Source organism: Micromys minutus, assembly GCF_963924665.1.
Source record: "Micromys minutus genome assembly, chromosome: 10".
Lineage (NCBI taxonomy): Eukaryota > Metazoa > Chordata > Mammalia > Rodentia > Muridae > Micromys > Micromys minutus.
Genome location: NC_137979.1, coordinates 35,168,404 through 35,188,479, shown reverse-complemented (window position 1 = coordinate 35,188,479; position 20,076 = coordinate 35,168,404). Strand labels below are relative to the sequence as shown.

The window sequence follows — 20,076 nt, the reverse complement described above, 5'->3', positions numbered from 1 at the left end:
AGGTCAGCCTTGTCTACAGAGTGAGTTCCAAGACAATCAGGACTACACAAAGAAACCCTGTCTCCAAAAAAAAAAAAAAAAAAAAAAAAAAAAAAAGTCCAGCACTTGAGAGGTAGAGACAAGTAGATTTCTGAGTTGGAGGTCAACCAGTCTGGTCTATGAAGGAAATTCCAGGCCAGATATGACTACATAGGGAGACCCTGCCTTAAAAACAAAACCAACTAAACAGAAAGGTAGCTGAACATGAACCAGAAGGAGCAAGGTAGTAAGCAGCAGCGTTCTGCTGGTTTCTGCTCTAAGCTCCTGTTTGGAGTTCCTACATGACCTGTAAACCAAATAAATCTGTTCCTCCCCACGTTGATCTTGGTCATGGTATTTTTATTACAGCAACAGAAAATTACAACTAGATCACATGGGCTCTAGAGACTGAACTTTTACCTGGCTTTTGTGACAAGTGCCTTCATCTGTCACTTCACCAGCCCCACCAGCAAAGCATTTTTCAAGAACCTTGATTTAGGTCAGATGGTGGTGGTGCATGCCTTTAATCCCAACACTCCGGAGGCAGAGACAGGCAAGATACCTGTGAGTTTGAAGCCAGCTTGGTCTACACAGTGAGTTTCAGAATAACCCTGACTTGAAAAACCAAAACCAACCAACCTTTAGTTATGATTCTCTTTGTACTGCTTTTTTCATGTCCGCAAAAGTGTAAGTTTATTTGCTGAGCGAACAAGAATGAGAGAAGATCCCCACTCATCTAGGAGGGCTCTCATCTTTTCCAAAGCACTGCAGTGTGACGTCACAGGGACAAGACACAGTGTGAGACATGATTTTCAGATTCCCATTCAGTGGATTACAGAGCAGAGACCTGGGGGAGGAGGTGGATGGGGCCCCTTTTGTACTGTTACTATTAAAAAACAAAACAAAATTCATAAAATCATTACTACAGTGGAACGTGGTATTTGGGGCAACTTAAATATCTGTGCCTAGACCATGATTGTTGTGTTTTATGAAAAGATAAGGAGGAAAAAATGTTTGGTGAAGGTGCAGTAAGGTATGAGAAAAGGGAGTGCCTCTGCGGGACCCATGCTGAGGCATACCTTCCCCCCACACACACACCTTCTTACCCCTAAGGTACCAGCCACTATTCAGGGCATGGGTAGGGGAGTTGAGAGAAAGGCAGAGAGAGAGAGAGAAGAGGAATAGAGGAGTAGAGGTCAGCAGTGAGCATTAGTGGGGGGAGAGAGTGAGGAGGGGATGGAGAGAGAGTGGGAAGGGGAATGGGGAGAGAGGTAGAAGAGGGGAAGAGGAGAAGAGAGCAAGAGAGAGAGGAGGGGGCAAGCAGCCCCTTTTATAGTGAGTCAGGCACACCTGGCTGTTGCCAGGTAACTGGGGGCAGAGCCTAGACTAAATGCCAACAATGGTCATTCATATTTGGCTCCAGAATAAAATGATCTCCCTCATTTCCTTTGAGATGAGTTTTGCATTAGTGTTGGTTACAGGGCTCCAAATAAACTAACAGGCACTGAATTATGCACTTTTAAAAAAGTGAATTAGAGTCCAGTGTGGTGACCCATTCCTGCGGTCCCAGCGTTAAGGAGGTAGAGGTAGGAAGATCAAGAGTTCAGGGCTATCCTCAGCTACCTGGTGATTTTAAGCCCAGCTTGGGCTACATGTGAATTGGCCTCAAAAACAAAAACAAAACAGACAAATATCACAGCAGTCAACCAACCAGGCAAATAGTGAATTAATTTGGTGTATAAATTATATCTCCACAAAACTGTTAAAGACAGTCATTCATCTTAACCCAGAGAGGGTCAGTTGGGACCTCATGAGTGACAGCAGTGACTCACATTGTCTTACCTCATGGCCCTGGAGTAGCCTTTTCTCGGTTTACATCCAATAGGAGAACAAAATGGTCTGACCAAGGTCTGACTGTGAGAATTTTGGACATCTGCTTTTGTTCCTTCTCTGATGATGCTGGGAAGCTCAGCCAAGCCCTTGGGGACTATGGGAATGTGAGTAAACACTCTGGGAAGGTCCACAGAAGATCTTATCCCAGCCTCCTGCTGTGAGCCTGCTCCCTTTAGTGGCAGGCACATTTGAAGGGGGAGGGGAACATGGGCAAGAAAGAGGACCCATTTTCCTATTTCAAGGCTTTTTTTTTTTAAAAAAAAGATTTATTTACTTATTATATATAAGTACACTGTAGCTGTCTTCAGATACACCAGAAGAGGGCATCAGATCTTATTACAGATGGTTCTGACCCACCATGTGGATGCTGGGATTTGAGCTCAGGACCTCTGGAAGAGCAGTCGAGCAGTCGGTACTCTTAACCTCTTCAGCCCTCAAGGCTATTTTTTTTTTTAAAAAATGCATCTGCTGCCACTGCATTTAATGGTGGGATTCCTGTCCGTTCTACTGTCTTACTCATAACACCCATCTCTTGTCCCAACTCATGATCTCCAAGGCTTCCCTCAACCAATTTATCTAGTAGTTCTCAACCTTTCCAAAGTAGCAGCCCTTTAATACAGTTCCTCATGCGGGGGTGACCCCTCAACCAAAAAATTACTTTTGTTGCTACCTTATAACTGTCACGTTGGTACCTTTACAAATAGAGGTGTAAAATATTTGTGTTTTCCAATAATCTTAGTTGACCCGATAGGTCTCGACCCACAGGTTGAGAACCACTGGTCTAATCCATCTAAGGAGGAGAATAAGCAGGAAATCTGTCTGGCTCCTCTCTCCATTGTAAGACTCAAGGTTGACCAAGCCTCTAGGTACCTACTGAGAGCACCTAAGGTCACTGTGGATCTTCCATTGGTTGGAGGCAGAGAAATGGCCTTGGAAACACTGAATCAGTAGATCAGGTTTGGAGTCCCAGCCCCTTCCCTCCCTATTCAGATACCTAGGTAGGTAGAGTCTGGGACTCAGTTTTCCAGCCTGAGTTCTGTCACTGGGGTGCTGCGTGCAGGGGCTGTGTCCTTCATGAAATCAGGATTCTCATACTCAAGTATGAAAGTCCAGGCTCACCACTCTAGCTGTTCATCCCTCACCACCTGTCTCTGAATCCACTGTCCTCTCACGCCTGCTCCCTGCCTCTAGCTCCATTTCTTAAGCTGGAGTCACTGTCTCTCGTTAACTCTTTGTAAACTCAACTCAGTCAGCCTTCCCCGATTGCCCATGCACTGCCTGTCGTAAATGCTGCCCTCTGGGTTTCTGTATCACCTAGACTTGGTGCAGTCAAATAGGAGAGTCGGACGTTTATAGCTAGTTATCTATCAAAGTGACGTTTATGGACTTCTTACTCTCGGCCTGTCCCTGGACCAAGCCTTCAGATAGCCTCATCTCTTCAAATCAAGAGAACGAGGACTCAAACCTCAGCTCAGACTTCAGAACGTATTTGCTGGAGTCATCTGGTTCTCAGGCTCTTGGACACCCAGGAGCCACTGGATGCCGCAGAAGAGCTGAGAATGGAGTAGGGCCCATGAGCTGGATCTAGCCTGGGCTCAGAGGGGAAGGAGGGGAGCTCCAGCTGGTCCTGTGGTGGAGGGTCCCTGTTGGCTGCAGGCTTGGGCTTGGTGACAGCCACGGCTGTGAGATTAGACAGCGGCTCTGAAGGCGAAGGCCTTCTCTACGGCTCCCCATGGCGGATCCTGATGAAAAGAGACAGTCCATGGTTTTAAGGCATTTGTTGTCATGGAGAAAAGTGGATGAATAAAACTGTACCCCACTTCTCAGGGTGGGCCTGAGATTAAATACCTTTTGCAGGGAGGAGCATCTGGGAAGGAAAATTTATTGGCTAAGCCTTCAGGCCTTTAGATACCTCATTAGCATGGAGATCTGTCTTGAGCCTATGTGACCTGTGGCCACATCCTCTACCTAAGGGCTTGGGGCATTGCCCTTATGTGGCTGATGGCCACAAATCTATGGAGGGCTGGGCTAGTGCCGGGGCCTGGTTTCTCCAGAGTCTGACGAAATGCCTATCATCCCTTTCATGGTCAGGGGCTTTCTAGCCTCCTCAACAGGGAACCAGGGTGCCTTTCAAGATCCTACCAGTCTCCATCACAGAGACCCAGTGGTTTGAACTCTGGACCCTTGCTCGCCTTAGCCAATGGAACTGAGTTAACCACAGCCCTGAAAGAGGTCTGTACCCACCCTGCTTTCCTGCTGGTGACACTAAGGACAGTCCAGGCAGTTATCCCTGTGCCACGTGTATCACAGGCGCTCAGGACAGTGGCACCCACAGACTGGGTGACTCTTCCCTCCCCCTTTCTCTCCCCTTACCCCCTCTTCATCTTCTTCAACTGTCTTGAGAAGCCCATACTCTCCTGCCACCCTCTACCTCTGATGGTAAGCCATGCTGGGTTTGTGTTTGGGAGGGGGGAGTGAGTGTTAGACCTTTCTCTGAGCCTTGAACGTCTAGACTTAGCTCCCTTGTGTTTCTAGCCCCCATATAGACTGGGCCTAGCAGCCGGGTGCGGAGGTGCAAGCCTTTAATCCCAGTGCTTGGGAGACACGGGCAGTTGGTTCTTTGTGAGTCTGAGGCCTGTCTAGTCTAGTGTCAAAACAACCAAGCTACACAGAAAAACCCTGTTCTAAAAGCACCAACCCCCCCTCCCAAAGGGCCTAGGAGAATTAAATTGAAATCTTACATAATTGAGTCCTACAAGTCCTACTCCTGGGTTGGAAGGGTTTGGAAACAATCCTACCACCTATCCAGACCCCACACATACCAGAGGACTTGGATTCATGTTCTGTGGACTGGAGGGAGCTCACCATCTCCTCCTGGGTTATGCTAAAGGTCCATATGTGGTTAGATGTAGTTTGTCCCCTAAAGGTCTTTGTGTTGTACATACCCAGTATGGTAGTGTGAGAGACAATGGGACCAGAGGCTGGAGAGATGGATGAGCGCCTCTGGGGGAGCTGTGTTTAATCCCTAGCTCTTGCACTGTGGCTCCCAGATGTCTGACTCAAATTCAAGGGCAAGAGTCCAGACTTCAAGTTGCAAATCCCTTTGCTGAGGAATCCTGATGTTTCTGTTTGGCCTTACGGTGGAGGGAAGGGCTATGGGCATGTATGGAAGTTGATTGGGTCTTATCTCACTTCCTGGCACGTGCATGGGGCAGTGACTTTCCCAGTCCTATCTCATAGATAGCAGATAGGTTTGCTCCCTGTAAGGAAGTCGAGATCGTGGAAGGTCATAGGGCCTTCCTCTGAGGTTTGTGTTTCTACAGAATTCATAGGGCAGTCCTGGTTTGGGAGGCCCAGTGTCAAATGCCTGTGACTTTCAGGTCGGGAAGTAGTCTGACTTCGGAATGGTGGCTGAAGGCAGGGCCATTTCTTTGGTCTTCACAGGTAAATCCAGAACACTTCAGCACTTTGGTCTGGACAGCACCCTCGGGCAGCAAGTGGCACTCCGAAGGGAGGGACCCAGCTGTGCTCAGTCACATAGAGGGCTGGGTATGGGCAGGAGAACCATGAGATGGCAGAGGGAACTGAGGAGTACCCTTGTCTGAGTGGCCCCAGGCTGGCCAAGAGGAAGAGTTTGTAGAGATTTGTGGTCCTGCAAGGCTAGGAAGCCTCAGCAGTCTGGCATGGCTTAGTCTCAGGATGGGGTACATGGCTCTTGTTAGAGAGTCACAACGTCTGTACACCTCTCAGCTCCTGAGCCTGGACTACCTTGACCGGGCCTACTCCACAGGCTTGGTCTCATCTGTGGGAAGTCCCTGTGTGTGTGTGTGTGTGTGTGTGTGTGTGTGTGTGTTATTACAGGTGTGTGGTACAAGAAAGGTAAGCTGTTGACTTTTGTCTGTTGCTATGTATGTTGTGATGCTAAATTCTATATTGAAGGTCTAAGCCTATGACTGACTTCTCATGTTTACAAGCTTTTGTTGTGCAAACCTTGTTCTTTGATTTTTTTAAAAAAGACTTCCTTATTTAATATATATGACTACACTGTAGCTGTCCTCAGACACACCAGAAGAGGGCATCAGACCCCATTACAGATGGACTGGGAATTGAACTCAGGACCTCTGGAAGAACAGTCAGTGCTCTTAACTGCTGAGCCATCTCTGCAGCCCCGTTTGCCAATTTAAAACTGTCGGTTAAATAGAATCGGCTACAGACAATTACTGGAGGGATTAGAGGTAGGTGGGTTTTTAGTTACCTGATTTGGGGGAAAAAGAGAAAGGAGAGAGGAGAAACCAGGTGGAGAAAGAGGAAGAATGGGGGGGGGGGGAGCCAGGGATGAGGAGATAGACCGTGAATGAGCACACGGCCAGGAGAAACATCAAGAATCTGGGGTACACCACTGAGGGGGTGCTTGGGTTAACAGTTAGAAGAGTAGATTAAGGGTCACCTCCAGCATTCTGGACTCAGTTCTCTCCTCCCATCATGTGGGTGCCAGGGGCTGAAGTCAGGTCATCAGGCCAGTGACAAGCACCTTCACCAGCTAAGCCATTTTGTATCTCTTCCTCTAACTGGTGATCCTCCTGCTTCAGCCTCCTTAGTACAGAGATTGCAAATGTGTACCACCACGTCTAGCATTTTAATGTTTTCCTTTTTCCATATAGTTTATTTAGTTTTTATGTGTATGAGTGCTTTGTCTGTATGTATATATGTATACAAACTGGTGTCCTTGGAGGGCGGAGAGCAGGTTGAATCCTCTAGAGTTCCTAGGGTCACAGATGATTGTGGGTTGAGACAGGGTCTCTCTCTGGCTGTCCTGGAACTTACTATGTGACTGGGTTGACTTCGATCTCACGGAGATCCACCTGCCTCTGCCTCCTACGAGCTGGGATGTGTGCCACCATGCCTGGCACAGATGCTTCTATGCAGCAGTGGTGGTGAGAAAGAAACCACACTGAATTAACACAGGAGCAGAAAAGCTGGTGAAAGGCCTTTCTTTTTTCTTTAACATGTAAACAGTTTTCAGGAATATGATGAGCCTTGCACATTTGACATTCACCTGTCAGCACAAGGCAGCATCGTCAGCCTAAGGTGACTTCCACATCGAACGCACTTCATTGTAATTACTGTGTCTGTCTGCCATTGTAGCTGGGGATGAACGTTTAATTACATTCAGAACTTATAAATACCCTGGGGACAAAAGGCATTCAGTTGTTGGCACTGAATTTCCTTTCTGTATAGACTATAAAAGTGCTTCAGGGGCTGGGGAGAAAGCACCGCACTTCGGAGCTGTCTTTGAAGGACACATGACAAACCATCCATTGTCGGAGTGTTGTGCACAAGGACTTGTCTGGGCTGTCATGGTGAGCGGTGAGATGAACATGTAGAGTAGACCATCTGTTCCAGCCCATGAAGCAGCGAAGCTAACCTCTGAGCCCACTGACACTCTGGAGGCGTTCTTAGAATGGATAATGGGAGCATTTTGATCCAGAAACAAGGCAGCATGTCAGAGGTGGTGCACAGGAGGCATATTGACATCCCATACCAATCCACTGCAGCTTGGCATGGGGACTCAACCCTACCTACCTTGTAAAACTACGGAAGCTCCAGAAGTTAGCCACTCACTGAATGGTCAGAATGCAGTCTTCCATTTGCATGGCACCCCTTATCAAGAGAGAAAGTTAGCAAAGTGCCAAATTAGAAAGAGCCAGAGTGGTTTTGTCTGGGCTTTCGTCCTGTTGGTTTTCACAATAACCAGATAAGGTACATCCAAGCATTACCTAAAACCATGTACCCTGGGCTAACCTCAAATTCATGTCTTCTCTCTCTTTTTAAAAATATCACTTATTTAATGTATATGAGTACACTGTTGCTGTCTTCAGACACACCAGCAGAGGGCATCAGATCCCATTACAGATGGTTGTGAGTCACCATGTGCTTGTTGGGAATTGAACTCAGGACCTCTAGAAGAGCAAGCAGTGCTCTTAACCACTGAGCGATCTCTTCAGCTCAAATTCATGTCTTCTTGTCCCAAACTCTTGAGTACCAGAATTATAGGTCACTGAGGAATTTTGTCACTGAGGCCCCAGGTCACTTTATAGAGAACCTCATTGTGATCAATAAATCTGTTTTGGGGTGGGGTATGGTGGCATGACCCTGTGATCTGAATGCTGGTGGTGGGGATAGGAGGAGTCTGGGGTTTGGTGACCAGGTTTAGTGAAAGACTCTGCCTCAGGCAGAGTTGGTGACAGTGGACAATACAGACTCTGTACCCAGAGTGCTTGAATGAAAGGTATGAGGGTTACACCTGGTAAAACAGCAGATATACCGAGGGAAAGCAAGGCAAGCAACCTGAGACCGAGTAGAAAGGCTTCAAGGTAGGGTTGCCCTCACTACATGTGGGTGCTGGGTTCCAGACCTAGAAAGTCTTGGAAGAGCATCAAGTGCTCTTAACTACTGGGCCATGTCTCCAGCCCCACTCACTACATTTATTTTTAAAGATTTATTTATTTTATTTACATGAATACACTGTAGCTGTCTTCAGACACACCAGAAGAGGGCATCAGATCCCATTACAGATGGTTGTGAGCCACCATGTGGTTGCTGGGATTTGAACTCAGGACCTCTGGAAGAGCAGACAGCGCTCCCAACCGCTGAGCCATCTCTCCAGCCCACTACATTTTTTAAGACACTGTACTTCTTACAGCTTGATGCTCACGCCCGTCTCTGGGCAACCACTACTGGGATCCAGGGGAAAAGCTGTCCCGGAATCTGTGAACTCATGATCATTTTTATGAGCTGTCTCATTTCCAAAGAAATCATATGCTTATTTTTGTAAATTACCTCAGCCCTGTTGAGTACTTGCAAAATAGCACAGTTACGGAATGAACTGTGAACGGGTTAAGTGGGATTAGCACTCATTCAAAGCTGGATGTGGTGGCACTTATAATCTCAGCACTGGAGACAGAGTTTTGTTGGAGACAGACTCTCTGTGTAACTCTGGCTTGTCTGGAATTCCCAGGACACAGAGGACCATGAGTTCCAGACCACATAAAAAGACTGTCAAACAACAACAACAACAACAACAAAAACTCAAAACAAACAAAACAAAACAAGAAAACAAAAAGTTAACACAAAAAAAGCTGTCTTGCCTAAAAAAGTATCAAGGCCCCTACTTAGGAATCTCAGCCAAGATGAATAGCAGGGACACTGGATGTATATAGAGATGGGGTATAGAGCTCGTGGGGGGCAGATGCGGAGTGCTATAAAATTAGGAGCAAGTGGATTAGCAAGCATGTGAAATAAAGAACACGTGGGCTTACTATTGCCCGACGGGAAACATTTCTCCGAAGAAAGGGAACATTTACTGGGAGTTACAGGAGAGACAGAAACATACTGCCCCAAGGAGGAAACAACGAATTCCAGGAAGATAGGTAGAGGGAAGGAAGAGCTGGAAGCCTGGCACGAGCAGGGACACTTGCCTGGAAGGCTGAGTGTTCAGGAGGAGGAGGTCAGTGACTGGCCAGGGTGTTTGATAGATTTATTACAGGTTTAGCTTATCGGCCACACACTGACACAGCTCTCTGAGCACTGCAAAAGCAAGTCATAGTTTGGACAGCAAATTGCATGCGCCTCGTGTCTGCTGTGGAGAAACCCTGAATCTATTAACTAGTTTTCAGGGGAATGGAAAAGGAAATGAATGATGGCTGTCTGATGACTAAAGTTTGAACGCTGTGTACTTCTCACCCGCCCTTGGAATTGCAGCCTGCCTTTTACCAGGTTCTTCCTGACCAGTTCCCACATTAGTTTCCATCCCTGTGGATGAGTCAGTGAATTAGGTTCTGTAAAAAGTTGCCAAACAGAATCCCTGTACTTCGAGCAAGGGCAGACAGGACCAACCTATATCTACTCTGGAAATTTCTCAAAGTACAATGGTCCGTCCCCTTTGCTGTGAATTTTCAGGACCATAGGGGCTGTTTGCAATACACAACCCTGATGTGGTAGCATGTGCCTCTGATCCCCAGCAGTCAGGATGTGGGGCAGGAGGATCAGAAATTCAAGACTACCCTCAGTGAGTCTGAGGCCATCTTGGATGCTACGAGACCCTATTTTAAATAAATAACCCCCACTTTGAGAGGGCATCCTACCTCAAGAGGGGAGCAGTTGTCTGTTTGCTTGCTGTGTGTGGAGGGGAGGCATGTGTGTAGGAGTCAGAGGATAACTTGCCAGAGTCAATTCTTTTCATACCAGGTTGGGATCTTCAGGCTTGGCACCTATACCTGCCGAGCCATTTCTGGAGCCTACCCTTTCTTAAGTAGGATAGAAAAGAATGTGAGCAGGTGAGAACGTGGAAATAGTCTCCTGAGACGTTCAGTGGGAGCATGGGATGGAGAAAAGCATAGCCCTATTGTTTAAAATTAATTTATTTATGTAAATGAGCGCTGCTTGCACATACACCTGCGGGCCAGCAGGGGGCGTCAGATCTCTTTATAGATGGTTGTGAGCCATCATGTGGTTGCTGGGAATTGAACTCAGGACCTCTGGAAGAGCAGCCAGTGCTCTTAACTGCTGAGCCATCCCACAAGTCTCCAAACAACCTTCTTAACACCAGACCTCTAGTAAGAGCATCAGCGGTATTTCAGTTGCTACTTCCTAACTGTAATTTTGCTACTGTTATGAATTGTAAGGTCAATATCTGATTTCTGATGGTCTTAGGAAACCGCTGTGAAAGGGTCACAACCCCACAGGTTGAGAAACCCTGCTCTAGTTAGTAACTCCAAGTTCCCGGAACACACTAGATTCTCATTAGGCTAACATAGGTGGCCAGCTCCCAGATGGACTGCCAGTATCTTGGAGTTTATGTGAGCTCATAGCTAAGAGGCACTGAGAACTGGCCCTGGACAGCCTTTAGCGTTTAGGGCCCTAAGTTGGCGCCTGTCCTGCTTTTCCCCAGGAGATACTCTTTTCATTGCCCACGGTTTAGTTCCTGGTCTAGCTCTTTTCTAAACTGCCAGCATAATCTATTGCATAAAGTAGGGTGTGAACTGGGCTATAAGAGTATTCGTTACACCATCCCAACGGTGGCCTGCAGCGCCCTCTGGCGGTTACTGTTGCTGGCGTCCAACACTGCGAGAGTCTTAGGAGGCTCACAGGCACCTGTCTGCCCATGCCCGATAGGTGCCTGAGTTCTGAAACCTTTTTTTGCTGTCTTGCTTCTCTCCAAGGTTTTTCACTGCTTTTCAGGCTCTTGCAGAGGAGTACGTGACATCTAGGATGGGCTTAATAGAAGTTCATAGAAAGCCAGGGTGCTCCCATTGGGACCTCAAGTGTGGGCAACTGGATAATCCTCGGTATTCCCCCACCTCATCCCTATCACACGTCCTTTCCTGTCCCGGACATTGAAGAAGACTGACAGTGATCTCTGAAGCTAGAGACATCCAGAATAGAAGGAGCAGCATCTCCACCACAGGAAGTGTGCATAGGAGAGATTCCCAGTCTCAGCCTTTATATACAAATACACAACACAAATCCAGAGTGGTGGGTGACAATTTATACCCTTGTCACATAGGATACAGATTCAGGTGTCATCATGGATAAGCTGTTTCCCTTCTCTGGTTGTACCACTTTAATTTGAACCTTCTGGGAAGCTTTGGGTTCAAACCAGAGGTGGTACTTCTATTGAAGACTAGGAACGCAAAGGGTTATCGGGTCAGTATGAATTCATATTGGGTTCTAAGCAAGCTCTGGATGGGCTGACAGAAGCAAAGAAAGAGCCAAAGGGGTCTTCTGCTTTAGCTGGAAGACAGTGCTTAGGGCCTGGACAGCATTCAATTGGTCCTGTGATACCAAACAAGGATTCTTGCTCATTTCCCATACTTCCTGCCGAGGCAGACAGAATTGTACTGGGCTGTGCTGAACTCATACCTGACACTTAGCAGCTTATGCTGATGGAGTCAGTAGCAGAGATCCAGGAGATTAGAGTCCTTCCAAATAACATGGAAATAACCCCCTTTCCAGCTACAGATTTTAAAAAAAAGTATGATTTCCACTTCCCTTTCCTCAAGAATTTAGGTCTGAACATCCACTTTAATTGATTAAAGGGCTCACAGGTAGCAACCAAGCCCTCTAAGACACCCAGTGAATGAGGGTCAGGGCTCCAGGCATTTTCTAGGTTGCAGCAGACCCGTCTCAGCAGGTTCAGATGCTCATGGGCACACTTATTAAAAGGACCCCAGAACAGGGCTGGTGGAAACAGAGGCAGGCAGATCTCTGTGAGTCTACAGAGTGAGTTCCAGGACAGCCAGGACTATACGGAGAAACCCTGTCTCAAAAAAAGAAAAAGAAAACAAAGGCCTAAGCTATCAAAGTCCATCTCTGGGAATGTCTGTAAAAGTACTAACCTAGCTTTTTAGCTTCTCTGTAGGCCTGCTTCTGCTAATGGTTGTTAGCTGAAGTGTGTTAACAGACAAGTTTTTGTACTCAAACACTCAACTTGAGAACAGCTCAGTGCTACACTGGGATCCCAGACACTCAGTGTAGTTGCTGACCAGCTAATATAGACTTTCTTTTGGTTTAACCCGAGTCCGGTCAGTCTTCTCCAGTGAATATTCTACAACACCTTTAATCTCAGCACTTGGTAGGCAGAATCTGATAGATCTCTCTGAGTTCAAGGCAAGCCTGATCTGCATGCAAGTTTAAGGCCAGCCATGACCCTGTCTCAAAAAACCAACCGTGACTCTGCCTATAACTAAAGTCTATTCTGACTCATTAGCCTGGATCCCTTTAGCCTAGCCACCGATCTGTTCTGTGGTCAGTCCACCCCCACCGTGGCTAGTAGTAGCATCAAGTACAAGAGAACGTAGTTAAAGAGCGTTGTTTTCAGAGTCATGGAAATGCAAGGCTTGACACTAAAATTTCAGTCTCTTCCTTTGTCCTTTCTCTATTCTGTTTCACTTCAAGCCTTATGCTCCTAGGGAAGAGACCATCTTCTAATCATCCTGTGTCTGGACATTGTATAACTCACAGTTGGAGTTCAGTTTCGCCAGCAGCTCAAGAAATGTCTTTTAGGCTAGGAAAAATGGCTTAGCGTTAAGGAGCCGCTGGCTGCTGTTACTGAGTTCGCTTCCTAACATTCACAGTAAAAAGCTCAAACCCGCCTACCTCTAGTTTATGCAGGGGATCTGACATCGTTTCTGGCCTCTCAGGACAGAGGCATCCCTTACTTCTACACAGGCACACGCGTACACAAATAATTTTTTTTAAATGTCTTTGACTAGGCACTTGTGATGTCAGTGTTAGGGATGCAGAGGCAGAAGAATCCTAAGTTCCGTGGCCTGGTCTAATTGGACGACGACAACGACAAGAACAATGACAACAAAACCCTGACGCTGCAACGCTAAACGCATATCGACTGTATCGACACTCTACATGTGAGGCCTGGAACAGAGAACAGGATCAATCTATTGCTTTTGACTGCCAGTAAGTGCGGAGCTCTGTGATTGGCCCTTGTTTAGGTAAAAGGGTGAGCGCCGCGTCTACTGGGGAGTCATGGCGTCGCTAAATAGTAAGACTGCAGTCTGTGTCATCTGTTTGGAGAAGCCGAAATACCGCTGCCCAGCTTGCCGCGTGCCCTAGTGAGCCGGAGCTTGGGGGGATTTGGGTACCGGGTTCGGAGGGAGGCCGGACTGCGTGCGGGAGGCTGGTACTGCTGCGGGGTGCGTGCTGTGGCCGCGGGGTGCGTGCTGTGGCCGCTCGTGCTGACCGAACCTTTCTTGTTACAGCTGCTCCGTCACCTGTTTCCAGAAGCACAAAGGTAAGACCCCGGACCACCGTCTCTTGCTCCTTCTTTGTACTGTACAGGCCCCATGCCCTATAGTCCCATGACGTGGGAACCCGAAGCAGGAGGATTCCCGCCAGTTCAAGGCTAACCTGGCTACAGACTGAGATCCTGTCTCAAACAATCCAAAGCAAGTCACCTATTTTCTTGGGAGAAGTCTTAGCTAATTTATTCGCCTTGACTTTCTAGTGTAGACCCTCACTATTGAAGAAGCTGCCTTGGTGAATTAACCAGCAATGATTGTCTTTAAAATAATGGTTGTTTATTGTTTACAATAGGAGACGTTTCCTTTTTCTGTGTGTAGTATTTCGAGATAGGTTCTTTTCCCTATTTCTTTTTTCTTTTCTTTTTTTAAAAAGATGTATTTATTTAACTTATAAGAGTACACTGTCACTGTCATCAGACACACCGGAAGAGGGCATCAGATTTCATCACAGATGGCTGTGAGCCACCATGTGGTTGCTGGGATTTGAACTCAGGACCTCTGGAAGAGCAGTCAGTGCTCCCAACCACTGAGCCGTCTCTCCAGCCCTTGTTTGTTTTGTTTGTTTTTCAATAAAGGCTTTTTTTTTTTTTTTTTTTTTTTTTTTTTTTTTTTTTTGGTGTAGTACTGGCTGCCCTGGTACTGGTACTCTCTCTGTAGACCAGGCTGGCCTCAAATTCAGAGATTCACCTGCTGCCTCCCCAAGTGCTGTTTTATTTGTGCTAAGACAGAGTATTTAAAATTCACTATATATGCCTACACTACTCCCAGACTCACAATCCCCATGTCACAGCTTCCCAAGTGCTGGGATTAAAGGTGTAAGCCAGCACCACCCAGCTGAGACAGGTTCTTTTTTATGTAGTTCAGACTGGCCTATCTATCATGATCATGCTTTCTCTTCTCCAAATGCTAGGATTATAGGAGTACAGACATATACCACCAGAACTGGCTAAAATGAGTTCCTGAGCTGTTGAGAAAAACTGGAGCACGAGAGATGGCTTGGCTTTTAAGAGTTTTTTGTTGCTTTTCCAGTGGTTCTGAGTTGGGTTCTTAGCACCTGCTTACTGATAGGCAACTTGTAAGTCAATTCCCAGGGGATCTGATACCCCCATGCAGGTAGGGGCTCTTACTCCCTTTTCTGGCCTCTGTAAGCCCTGCACATATGTAGCATTCTTTTCTTTGTCTCTCTGTCTCTCTTTCTCTCTCTTCTTTCTGACTGCTAAAGCTCTCTCCTTTAAGTCTCGGGGCTTCCTCAGGTACATTTAGACTAGACTTTTGTCACCTTATCCATGTTTTCCATGATTATTATGCCCCACTGACCTGGGAGTGATGACCCTCAGCTCTGTATTCCTAGTGGCTCTTAGCACATACATGTGGTATCTGAAACTGTTGAGAAACTGTGTTATACTTATAGAAGTCACTGCCATTAATCCTGGGGAGCCTCCTCTGAAGGTGGGGTACATGACCACCTGCTTGTTCAGTTCATGAGCTCAGCCAGCTGTCAGAGAATTACTCCTGGTTCTCTTTGGCCAATCACTTTGTTTGACCTGTCTCTCCCTGTGTTTCTATTCAGTACACTTGGCTTGATGGGGACTTGCAACCTTGTTGGCTGGCATGGAGGGGTTGTGTTTGGGTGTGCCTGAAATTGATGTCTCTCTCAGAGCAGTGCAATTCTGAAGCCCGTCCTGTTGAGAAAAGAACAGTGGCTCCTGTAAAGTCTGAGGAAAACAAAGGTGAGGTGGTTGGGTTTTTCGTTGTGTTTGTTTGCTTGTTTTTTGAGACAGGGTTTCTCTGTGTAGTCCTGGGAGTCATTCTGTAGACCACGCTGGTCTTGCCTCTGCCTCCTGAGTGCTGGGATTAAAGGCATGCAGCACTACTACCTAGCATGGTGGTTGATTTTAAACAAGCAACCTTCAAGGGATTTCAGAGGTAGTAAATGGGAAGGAGAGGAGAGGGGGTAAATGGGTAGGATACAGGAGGATGCCTTTTTGGGGAGCAGCAGCCTCAGTAGCCCTAGTCTCAGTACAACTTGTCACAGGTGGTATTACTAGCATCCTGAAGCATGGCTCTGGGAAGGGGGACCCTGAGGCCTGTGGTTAGGCCCATGTAGGAGGCTTCCTTTGAGCTGGGTCACCTTGCTGCTGGAGTCTCCTTAGACTTAGAAGAGCAGTAATGGGCTGTTCTTCCACTCCTGTATTTCATGCATCCATGAATTCATGTGTCCATAATGCCTCTTGGATTTTATGGGTCTGCATGCAGCCCCTTTTTGTGCCTCAAAGAGGTTCTTAAGAGTCACAGAAAGAGCTGGGATATGTGTCCTTTGAGAAATGTTTAGTGTGGGCTTGGGCTTACCTGCCTTTGCTGAAAGCATGGGTATTGTGCTTGTAAGGGTTTTATAGGGCCCAGTTCACAGTCAGCCCTGGACTATGACAAGGACAGGTAGGGTGCAAACCAGACTCCTTGCCTGCCGACCATAGGAAGCATGAAGCATTAGCATGCGCTCGTTAAGCCAGTCACTATTCTGCAACCTTCCCTTCCCTTTAATTGTGAAACCAGAGAAGCAAGCTGTCCTTTTATTTGAGCATCACTCCTGGTGTGCCCCGACTATGGCACACCTGCACATACACTGTCAACATTGTGTTCTACACTTCTCAGATGACGACTCCTCTGTAGCTGATTTCCTCAACAGTGATGAGGAGGAAGACAGAGTGTCTCTGCAGAATTTAAAGAATCTTGGTAAGTCTCTGCTGGCCTTGTTAACTGTTAGCAATGTTGTTTGTGCTCTAAAGGCAGTGAAGCCTGGGAGAGTGGAGCATGGACCAAGGTCTCATGCAGCAGCCAATTTTCTATCCTCAGTGGTATGAAGAGTCACCTGACTAAAGTGTCTCATCACAAGGACACGCTGCACTTGGCAGAGACATGGTTTTCCATAGAGGCATATAAAGAAATAATGATAGCCATTTGTGATGAATGATGTAAATTCCTGTTGGCTACACCTGGTGTCTTAGTCAGGGTTTCTTCTATTCCTGCACAAAAAACATCATGACCAGGAGGCATGTTGGGAGGAGTTTATTCAGTTTACACTTCCATATCGCTGTTCATCACCAAAGGAAATCAGGACTGGAATTCAAGCAGGTCAGGAAGCAGGAGCTGATGCAGAGGCCATGGAGGGATGTCACTTACTGGTTTGCTTCCCCTGCCTTGCTCAGCCTGCTTTCTTAAAGAACCCAGGTCTACCAGCCCAGGGATGGCACCACTCACAATGGGCTGGGCTGTCCTCCCCTTGATCACTAGTTGAGAAAATGCCTCACACATGGGAAAGGCATGAAAGCACATTCCAGGAAAAAAAATCCTTGTTATCGAAGAAACTGAGGTCACAAAGTTTTGTTTCTTGAGTTTTCTCACAGATACTGAGAATTCCCTCAATATAACTATTCTTGGATGGTATTTTGACACCATTTCCTTTGTGTAGAATGTGGCTGTGTCTCTGCTTCTGGGTGACTCACTGTAAACCACACTGGCCTCAGCTCTGATGCCATCCTCCTGTCTCTATGTCCTCATGCTGTTTCTACCCTCAGGAGAATTGCCATTGTGTGCTGAGTGTGTGGGGGCTTGAGCCCAGTTCTGAGGACACTTTTCAGAAGTCGTTTTTGTCCTCTCACTCTGGGTTCTGGGGGTCAAACTTGACTCACCAGGCTTGCATAAGCAGATGCCTTTATCTGCTGAATCACCTCGCTTGCCTCTTTTTTTATATTTTTATAAAGACTTATTTATGTATATGACTACACTGTAGCTGTCTTAAGACACCAGAAGAGGGTACTGGATCCCATTACAGATGGTTGTGAGCCACCATGTAGTTGCTGGGAATTGAACTCAGGACCTCTGGAAGAGCAGTCAGTGCTCTTATTTTATCTTTAAAGATTTACTTTTCAGTTCTGTGCACCTGAGTACAGACAGGGGCTGGTAGAGGCCAGAAGGGGTGTTGGGTTCCCTGGAGCTGTAGTTGTAGGTGGTTGTGAGCCACTCAGCATGGATGTGGGAACTGAACACAGGTCCTCCACAAGAGCAGTGAGTGCATGTGACCACTGAGGCTTCTCCATCAGTGCATCAGTACATGATCCCACCTTGGGCGCACGTAGAAGACAATTTTTGTCTTAGGTATTGAACTCCAGCCATCGAGCGTGGCAGTGAGCACCTTCACCTGCTGGCTGTTTCTGTCAGCGCTCCTTTTTATCTTAAAATGGGATTTTATTTTTTTAAAGATTTATTTATATGAGCACACTGTTGCTGTCCTCAGACACACCATCTTTCCAGCCCACATTTTATTCTTGATTGTGATTATTACATCTTTCTAGAAAAACAACTAAATCCATCTTTTAAAACTTTCTTCCTTGGGCTGGAGAGATGGCTCAGTGGTTAAAAGTACTGACTGCTCTTCCAGAGGTCCTGAGTTCAAATCCCAGCAACCACATGGTAGCTCACAACCATCTGTAATGAGATCTGATCTTCTGGTGTGGCTGAAGACAGCTACAGTGTACTTATAATAAATAAATAAATCTTAAAAAGAAACCTTTCTTAAAAGTATTAGAATCAAATCAGAAAGTCTATAAAATCATTAATTCATTTAACAGCAGTAATTCATGAAAGTTCATCTTTATGTTGATCTGCAGGAAGTGTGCTCAATAGGGTGGGCTAAGGTCCAGGAATCCTTAGGCTATGTAATAGTGACAGGAAAGGCTTATCAGCTCCAAGAAGCAATCTTGGGGTGAAGTCTCTTGGGGCCTTGATTCTCTGGGCTCACCCATCACAGACCATGTAAAGACAGTGGGTCACCTGCTAGCTCACCTTTCCTAGATGGCTCCTCAGATTAGAATTCTGTTATTGGTGTTAATCTCACTGTGTGTATGTGCACAGGCCAGAGGAAGCGCCGAGTGCCCCCATCATTTTCCACCTTCCTTTGAGGTGGAGTCTCACTGAACCTGGAGCTCACACCTTGGATAAGCAGTTTGCAAACCCTGTGACCACCTGTCTGCCTTGCTCAGTGCTGGAGTGTAGGTATGCACAGGACCACGCTTAGCTTAGTGGGTGCTGAGATATGAACACTGGGCCTCATGCTTTGCACGACAAGTGCTTTTAACCATTGTATTTTCTCTCCAGCTCACATCTTCTTTGTTCACATGTGTATTGAAGTTTAACTTGTGAATACAGTATTTTCTGATGTCCAAGGCAGCTTAATTTCAGGACCTGTTTCTCAAAAACTGCATAATACACTTAACCGGTGCACTTTAAATCTTCTAACCTAATTGCATTTGGATGTAAATGCTTACATGGACTTATGAGAAGGAAAAAAAAAAATTCACACTTGGTACAGATGATGTTCAAAGGATTTTTTTTTTGGGAGGTGGGCTAGAGGATAGGTTTTTGTTTTCCAAAACAGGGTTTCTCTATGTAGTTCTGGAACTCCATCTGTGGATCAGGCTGGCCTTGAACTCAAAGATTCACCTGCCTCTGCCTCCTGAGTGCTGAGATTAAAGATGTGCATTAGGTTTTGATGTGTGGTTGGTTGTACAATCTTAATTTAGCTTTTAGCCACTGCCACAGGTTCCCCATGAACTTAAAGCTGGTATTGGTCTTTAAGGTGAATCGGAAACGTTAAGAAGCTTATTACTCAACCCGCACCTGAGGCAGCTGATGATCAGCCTGGATCAGGGGGACAACAAAGCGAAGCTGATGAGAGCCTGCATGCAGGAGCCCTTGTTCGTGGAGTTTGCAGACTGCTGCTTAAGAATCGTGGAACCAGCCCAGAACGGGGACTCTTAAAACTGGACGTGCTCTTGCTCAGGCTGCCCGAGGCTGCCCCGAGGAGGTTGTTTCAGGGCTGCTGTAGCACATGTGGCTCTTCCTCTGTCACACGGCTCGCTGCAGAGCCTCATGCAGAGGAAACTTGTAGCCCTGGAGAGATGGCTCAGCTGTTAAGAGCACTGACTGCTTTTCCAGAGGATCTGACACCCTCTTAGCCTCTTCAGGTACTGTATGCATGTGGTATGCAGCCATATATACATATACATGTATACAGGGAAAACTCCTACATACATAAAATACTTAAAAACAAAGTTGGCTACTTATATTTAGATGGTTTTTAATTTTATTTCTTGTACAGTTCAGAGTTACATCATAAATACTAAGTGTATCCACTTGAATTAAAAAACTGATAGTGTTACTAAATTTAAGGCATGGTTCTCTTGACCTGTATTGTTCATTGCTTTCGGTAACATTAAATAAATCAGTTTATTAAATATTATTGTTCCCTTAATGAACTATATGCAAGTTTTCCCCCAGCCAAAATCCT

At 46.4% G+C, this 20,076-nt stretch overlaps 1 protein-coding gene across 1 annotated transcript; it reads left to right on the top strand.

The window, feature by feature from the left end:
- Positions 1 to 13,441: 13,441 nt before the first annotated feature.
- On the top strand, positions 13,442 to 20,025 carry ZNHIT3 (zinc finger HIT-type containing 3). Its single transcript, XM_080922514.1, has 5 exons — positions 13,442 to 13,541; positions 13,689 to 13,720; positions 15,389 to 15,460; positions 16,383 to 16,463; positions 19,366 to 20,025. Exons 1-5 carry the CDS (start codon positions 13,456 to 13,458, stop codon positions 19,545 to 19,547), a joined length of 453 nt encoding a protein of 150 aa, XP_080778640.1. The 5' UTR covers positions 13,442 to 13,455; the 3' UTR covers positions 19,548 to 20,025.
- The last annotated feature ends 51 nt before the right edge of the window (positions 20,026 to 20,076 follow it).